We start from the raw sequence: 8246 nt of genomic DNA, 5'->3' as shown, positions 1-8246 counted from the left end.
GGCGAAATAATTCAAAATCTCCGTCTTCTTTTCTAAAAGCCTGACAAGCCTTTACAAGCATGTTTCCTGCAGAAATTAGGGTTGCATATGGTCTAGTTTGTAACGATAGTTAAGTGACACAATTGTGGGGGCAAACTGAAATAAGTGACATAAATCCTAAGGCTAAGGGATAAGTTAAAAAGTGGTAATTATGCCATCAAGTTATCACAAGTATGTAATTTAGTTTAATAGTCTGGCCTCTTTAACTTTGTATGTGTTTATGACTTATGCACTTCCCTATCTCACCCCTGCTAAGCAAAGGCCTTTGTTTTTCTGATTGGCCTTTGACCTTTGACCGGCTTATGAACTGGAAGATAAAATGGAGACGGACAACAGAGTGCAACAGAGTTCATCAGAGTTCATCAGAGTGCATCAGAGTGCATCAGAGTGCGCTTGGTTTTGAACGCGCACCATTGTTTACCACCTTGAGCTGGGCATGCAGCTTTTGCCCCATGCAGAAAGGGTGTGTGTTCAGAAAGGGTGTGTGTGTGCAGAAAGGGTGTGTGTGTGCAGAAAGGGTGTGTGCAGAAAGGGTGTGTGTGTGCAGAAAGGGTGTGTGTGTGCAGAAAGGGTGTGTGTGTTCATAAAGGGTGTGTTCAGAAAGGGTGTGTGTGTTCAGAAAGGGTGTGTGCAGAAAGTGTGTGTGTGTTCAGAAAGGGTGTGTGTGTGCAGAAAGGGTGTGTGTGTGCAGAAAGGGTGTGTGTGTGCAGAAAGGGTGTGTTCAGAAAGGGTATGTGTGTTCAGAAAGGGTGTGTGCAGAAAGTGTGTGTGTGTTCAGAAAGGGTGTGTGTGTGCAGAAAGGGTGTGTGTGTGCAGAAAGGGTGTGTTCAGAAAGGGTGTGTTCAGAAAGGGTGTGTTCAGAAAGGGTGTGTGTGTGCAGAAAGGGTGTGTTCAGAAAGGGTGTGTGTGTTCAGAAAGGGTGTGTGCAGAAAGGGTGTGTGTGTTCAGAAAGGGTGTGTGTGTGCAGAAAGGGTGTGTGTGTTCAGAAAGGGTGTGTGCAGGTTCTTGTTGTGCTCTTGTGTCGTGTTCTCCAGAGCTGAGCAACGGCATGCTGTGTGTATATGGAAGGAATTCACTGGACATTCACTGGACACTCCAGAACTTGATTTCGTTTGTGCTGAGTTGTAGCCTGCAGAATTTTTAAATCACAAGGTGGCAAGGAGAATGTGTCTGCAGGCACACGGTCATAGTGGGTGCTAGATGAAGTTATGGTTTTCAGTAAGGAGAGTATAATATGTTTAGTATATAAAGTATCTCTTGCCCAAGGTCCTCAGCACTTCAATATAGTCAACATTTCAGACTGCTTCATCAGCTATATTTTGATGAACTAAGTCTCTGCTATTTCTGTCAGATTGCACCAGGTGTCTTTCGAGGCCCCTGTGTGTGAGGGGCGAGCGCAGGAGAGGCTGTACCTTGTGGGGGACTTCTCTTCCTCTGCCCAGTTCTTCGTCACCATCGCAGTGTTTTCCTTCCTCTACTCTCTGTTGGCCACGGTCGTTTACATCTTCTATCAAAACAAGTACAGAGAGAACAACAGGGGACCTCTCGTTGTAAGTACAAACCTGTAAAGGATTTTTTAAACCATGTTTTGAAAAGGTGCTAAACAAATAAAGTTTATCATTTCATTTGTTATACCTGGGGCAGCCGTGGCCTACTGGTTAGCGCTTCAGACTTGTAGAAAGTGCCCCGACCATTAGAAAGCGGCTGAAGTGCCCTTGAGCAAGGCACCTAACCCCTCACTGCTCCCTGAGTGCCGCTGATGTTGCAGGCAGCTCACTGTGTCGGGATTAGTGTGTGCTTCACCTCACTGTGTTCACTGTGTGCTGAGTGTGTTTCACTAATTCACGGATTGGGATAAATGCAGAGACCAAATTTCCCTCAAGGGATCAAAAGAGTATATATACTTATACTTATATACTTATACTACTTACGTATACCTTCTAATGACATTAGCCTTCATGGTTAACAGCGACAGCTAAATGAAATGCATTCGTTAATGTAGATCATATATCATATATGTGGTTCTCAAACTTTTTCTGTCATGGCCCACTTTGGAGGTGGGGAATATCCAAGCCACACCTGACCCCATCACCCCGGCAAAATGGTAACGTTAAAATAGGCTATTATTTTTCGCTTTTTGGTTCCACGTTACATTTCCCGTCTCGGTCCGCAAGATCTGATCATTTTTTAATTCATATGTCTGTCTGTTTATGACTCCTATGTTGGTGTGTGGATATTTTGTTTTGAATCTACGATCTTCCTTGTCAAAAAAGAAAGGCATTGTTAAAGATAGGCACAAAAAAAACTAATCTCCTCTTGTTCTTCTCGCCCCACCTGTCATGTCTCTACTCCCCACTAGGGGGCCCGCCCCACACTTTGAGAACCACTGATGTGGATGTCTCTCTGCTGCCTCCCTTCAGGACTTCATTGTGACCGTGGTGTTCTCCTTCATGTGGCTGGTCAGCTCCTCAGCTTGGGCTAAAGGTCTCTCGGACGTCAAGGTGGCCACCGACCCGGATGAGGTGGTCCTGCTGATGTCCGCCTGTAAAGTCCAGGGCAACAAGTGTGGCTCTATTTACGGCCCCATCTGGTCTGGTCTCAACACGTCTGTGGTGAGTCCAAAGACAGGCAGACACACACACACACGCACACACACATACACGCACGCACACACATTTTAACCATTTATTTATGTCCACATGAAGAAAATGGTACATGGACACAAATATTAAGAATGCAGTACAATACATATGCAAACCTATGGACCAGCAGTGTTGTGCCTGAACGCGTTCATTGAACGAAAGTTCATGAACTCGTTCATATTTTGACCGAACGTGAACTGAACGTACTGCATTACTGCCTGATGAACGTTACTGTGAACTCGTTCATTCTGGTGTCTGTGAACGGCACGCTCTTTCAGTTTAACTTCGTTCAATAGCCTAGGGTGCCAGATTTCTACACAGCCTTCCACGCGAAAACCCGGCTAAAACACATCGTAAACAGGCCTTAATATGGCAGCATGCAGGTCACCATTTCTCAAACTATGGGCCGCGGTCAGCAACGTGGACAATGCTGGTCTGCAGAGTGAAATTATTCCCGGGGCATCGTCTGATAATTTGCTGCGCAATTGATCAAGGAACCGCGGACAGAAAAAGAAAACAAACATTTCTGCAATTAGTAGGAAATACTTGTTAATTTGGTGTCATCAAACATAGAGGCATAGAATTAAGTCGTGGTATGAGCGTTTATTCAATGCATGCGTGTGCACGTTGGTAGCAAAGCTAATATAAGCTCAACCTATTGGAAGGCTATTTAATTATGAAACGACATTTAATAGAACGACGTGGATTTACGCAACTTCCATAAAAAACAGAGCACTGACTATATAAAACACTGTCTAGCATTAAGTATTAAAGTCAGCCAAAAGCTATTAAAGTCTTAGTTAAAGATAGTTAAAGATCTCCAGATCAGTGATTTACGCATGATCTGATCCGCCATTTAACATTCACAAAAGCTGGTTGTGTTTCCTGAATCCTTACATTCAGGCATTCAAATGAAATGTAATTAATTAGCATATAAATATTCTATCAATATGATGCTTGCATGAGGGAAACATCCCAAAACAACGGCACCCATATAATTGCTTTTGTTTTGAGAAGTATTTCTCATGCAAGCATCATGCAACAATGCAAAAACAATGAAACTATTGTAGGCCTAATTATATTTTACATTAGTAAAGCAGTACTCTGATGTGCATGTTTTCACACACTTTTGTGAACAATCTTAGCACTTTAAACATTGGCTGTTTTGAAGTGCATGTATAGCAATAGTATAAAAATAATAATAATTGTGATATCATTACGATAATTTGATGGGGGGTGGGAGGAGGGGGTGGATTCATGTAGGTGGGCCCTATGACCCCAAAGTATGCCTGGACTGGGCCTCAGGTCAAAGAAGTTTGAGAAAGGCTGATGTATGATCGATCATTTAAACAAGTTTTATGACAAGGTCGGTGAGGATGGGAAAAATCGTACATTTCTGTGCAAACTTTGCCCGCACTTCAGTCACATCCACAGCAAACCTGAAACGGCACATTGAACTCAAGCACCTGGCTAGCCTTTTAAGGTATGTGCAAGCCAATACAAAATCAAAAGCTGTCAAGACAGATCCTCAACCCAAATTAACAGCATTCTATATGTGCTGTGGCAATAATTTATAAAAAATAATAGCTCGCAGCAAAAAAAAAAAAAAAGAACTATGAACTAGTTCATTTTTGGAAAGTGTGAACTTAGTTCAAAATTTTGAATTATGAACTATGAACTGAACTAGTTCATTTTAAAATTTGTGAACTGAACTTTGAACTAGTTCACATAGAAAGTGAACTTTCCCAACACTGTGGACCAGTAGCATGCACCAGGTCTTCACAATGTCACTTAACTTAAGTGATATAACTTAGCAAGCACAATACTCAGTTCTTAAGGGTATAAGTAGCAACGTCTCCGCCATATGTGGCGGCTGCCAATAATAGCAGAGATGGCACAGTACTTTGCAAACTGTTTAGCCCTCCCTTTGGCCATCCCAAGTAGTTGCAGCCCTCTTACAACCAGCCTGTGTACGTGTCCTAGGCTACCAAATATGAATACGAGTAGTCTGCACCTATAGCCTAGCTCTGAGATGGTGATTAGGAGTGGACACACACACACATACCTATAGCCTATAGCTCTGAGATGGTGTTTATAAGTGGTTGGTATTTAACTACCTTGGTGCAGAAAGCCTCCTCCATGCTAGAATCAAAGGTGCAGCCTATCTCCAAAATGTACACCTCACTGAACTCCTCATTGATAATAACAACATCTGGTGTATTGGCAACCAGGTGTGAGAAAGTATTAGAGTTACTATTGCAGTGCTGAAACATGGATGGTTTTACCTGAGGTTTTACTGAGGGTGGAAAATGGTTTGATGTCTTTCACTATGAGGTCTACTATTCTGTCATGGCGTGCTATGTACATTCCTTTGTAGGCATGGCAGCCATTTAGGATGTGTGACAGTGTTTCAGTGATATGTTCTGAGGTGTGATGCAAGCAATGAGGAACCTGAGTTGTGGGAAACCAGATGGAGAGGTTGAGTGTAGTAGGGAGGACTTGTAATCTGGCTTTAACTGTAAATGTGAGAATGTCCTCATTGAGTGCAGTGTTCTTGAGGAATGAGTGGGACACAGAATGGTCAGCAAAGGGAAGACATGCAAGTTTTCCCTGAAGTTTCAGTCCAGTCCAGTGTTGTTGTTGTTGATGTTGGTGTAAGTCCATAAGAGTTCGCCGGCCACCTGCAGATGTAACCTGTGCCGAGCTGTGACCACCATATGTAGCTGTTGCTTTGACGGCAGTGAGAGGGTCAGTTATAATGTCCTCTGAGACCATCACAGTCCCAGAGTCAGACCGCACCCACTCCAGTGACACTCCTGTTCGTAAGCAACGGTCATTCAGATCTGGCCAGTCTGACGAGACCCCTAAACCAGCAAGGTGTGTATCAAGTTTTCCGCTGTTTTTCCTTTTGAATCCTGGCCAAAGGGACCTTGCGTCTTCTTAGGTCCAGGAACAGTGAGGATCGACCCAGCTCCCTAACATCCTTGTCGTCGTTGTTCAGCATGTTCAGAAAATGTGAAATCTGCATGCTGGTGTAGATCCACTCTATGTTTGGTACCCCCAGTCCCCCTTCCCACTGGGGGTGAAAGATAATGTCACGGGTGCTGTGTGTGTTGAGTCCAAACCATTTTCGCACTAAGCTCACTGTTTTGTTGTTCATTTCGCTTAGGACTTTTTTCTGGATGTGAATGTTGGAGAACAGATGTTGCACACACACCCCCACACACACACACACTCATCTCATCAAGTTTTGATCTCATGCAAGTTCTCATGCAAGTTCTCCTTCACAGGTCTTTGGTTACTTGAACTTTGTGCTGTGGGCAGGCAACATCTGGTTCGTCTTCAAAGAGACTGGCTGGCACAAGGGTGGCCCACGGGGGTATCCAGGGGGTACCTTGGAAAAACAGTCCACTGGCTTCAACCAGCCGGCCTACAACCAGCCTCCCTACAACCAGCCGCCCTACAACCAACCTCCCTACAACCAACCTCCCTACAGCCCAGGCGGCGGCTTCAGCCAACCACTTGGCTACAACCAACCAGTGGGCTTCAGCAGCCAAGGTGACCTGGGCCAGCCGTCAGACTACAGCCAGGTGGGAGGGCCCACCTCATACTCCAACCAGATGTGAGTGAACAGCCCGCAGGTCTGCGGCACGTCCAAGGGCATGTCTCATTAAGGAATTTAATTATGTCACTAATGATTCAGCACAACAAATGGCAGTGAAGCCAATTCATCAGAAATCCTCAGAGTCAAAGCCAGTGTCACGTGAAGGCGCTAATAAAGCAGGTTCGTTTATGTTGACACTAACAGCCATTGGGGTTTGTTGTTTTTATTTGGTTCATTCCTTACACGCTGATTACAGAAATAGTATCTTTTTCAGACAACAGGGGTTGAACATGTTCAAGGTCTCATATTTCTTAGATATTGCAAAAAGCTCATGAAGATGGCATGATGTAGTTTACATTATACCTTATTATACCTTATGCTGTTTACTGAAGTGGTGTAAAAAATGGCCCCATGCTATGTAAGCAAAATGGTCACACTTGCTAAAATATACAATGTAAGTATATCTGAGTTTTGTTTAGTTTTGTCCATAAATAGACTATAGATGAGTGCTCTGTTCTTTTTTCTTTGCCTGTGTTTTGTCACTGACCTTTTGTGAAGGACAGATGGGTTTGCACTGTTGTGGGGGGAACAAACTGTGGTCTACATTTGTATACATTTTTAATCTTAATAATTCTGACAAAGTGCATGATGTTATGCTGTTGATGTTACTAATATGCCTGTTGTTTTGCAGATGATATCAAATAAATTCTATCAAGTGATCTCTATTTGAGAACGAAGCACTTATATATATATAATATTATTTATTATAACATAGATAGATTCTGAATATTTTATATATTTTCCTATGACAGCCAAATTAATGTCACTTTATATTAGAAACATTTATGTCACATACTCTAAAAAAGCCTTTGATCTTTCACTCTCTAAAGACTCAATACTCTTTAAATACGTTAAGTTGTATCACTTGGTTGAGATATCATCACCACGGCACCACGGTTTCCATACAGTCCTTTGTTTACAGTGTTTGAGTCTGATTAAGGCTTCGTGTTTCTTTCTCTGAAGCATTGCCACTGCACGTTAAAATGCTCAAATCTTGCAGATAGAGAGAGTGAGACATTTACTGTCAGTAAGCCAGGAAAAGTTTAAAATGGGTTAAAATGGATAAAAATCGATTACGTTCACTTGCTTTGTGTCCCACTCAGGACTAAATACATCTCTGGAAGTCCTTATCACATGAGAGAAAATAAATGCAAAACAAGAAATGCATGTCTCAGATTTTTCAAAATATATTTAAAAATTCTAAGATATATATACTGAAACGTATGACACTGTTGTTGTTCTACTGTCTGTGTGTTAATATAATGTGAACAAGTCATGTTTGTGTATTTGGTGGCCATGGCTATTTAGCGTGAATGACATTGTATATGCATTCCAAGTGATGACAATAAAGCTATTGTACAAAACACTGAATGAGCTCATGTTCTTTATTAGAAGACAAATGACCATCAACTCTGGATGACATATATAGTAATATTTAATCTCATGTGTGAGCAGGGAATCCCGATCATTCTGCCTCTGCAAGTCTGTAGGCCTAGGGTAAGCACACACAGTATACAGTGTGTTATGGTCTCATGCATTTAATGAGTAGATGTACGGTGTAGCGGAATAATATGTTACCGCCGCATGGTGTTGCTATCTGTTAGACAAGGAAAAGGAAAACAAGCACATTTTCCATGTTCTCTCCTTGTTGCCCTACTGCAAGTCCCATGTTCTCTCCTTGTTGCCCTACTGCAAGTCCCATGTTCTCTCCTTGTTGCCCTACTGCAACTCCCATGTTCTCTCCTTGTTGCCCTACTGCAAGTCCCATGTTCTCTCCTTGTTGCCCTACTGCAACTCCCATGTTCTCTCCTTGTTGCCCTACTGCAACTCCCATGTTCTCTCCTTGTTGCCCTACTGCAACTCCCATGTTCTCTCCTTGTTGCCCTACTGCAACTCCCATG

At 42.8% G+C, this 8246-nt stretch overlaps 1 protein-coding gene across 1 annotated transcript in view; it reads left to right on the top strand.

The window, feature by feature from the left end:
- The window catches only part of synpra (synaptoporin a), a 37739-nt gene extending 30723 nt beyond the window's left edge, over positions 1–7016 (top strand). The window contains exons 4-6 of the mRNA XM_076267756.1: positions 1391–1589; positions 2460–2651; positions 5972–7016. Of these exons, the coding sequence (XP_076123871.1) occupies positions 1391–1589; positions 2460–2651; positions 5972–6307 (727 nt within the window). The 3' untranslated portion in view covers positions 6308–7016. The remainder of the gene's footprint in view (positions 1–1390; positions 1590–2459; positions 2652–5971) is intronic.
- The last annotated feature ends 1230 nt before the right edge of the window (positions 7017–8246 follow it).

This window comes from Alosa pseudoharengus, unplaced genomic scaffold (assembly GCF_046254945.1).
Source record: "Alosa pseudoharengus isolate Yale_2024_CS ecotype anadromous, Long Island Sound unplaced genomic scaffold, YU_APseudo_1.1 YU_APseudo_1.1_scf_5, whole genome shotgun sequence".
Lineage (NCBI taxonomy): Eukaryota > Metazoa > Chordata > Actinopteri > Clupeiformes > Clupeidae > Alosa > Alosa pseudoharengus.
The sequence above is the reverse complement of the archived record's forward strand: the minus strand, read 5'-3'. Positions and strand labels throughout refer to the sequence as shown.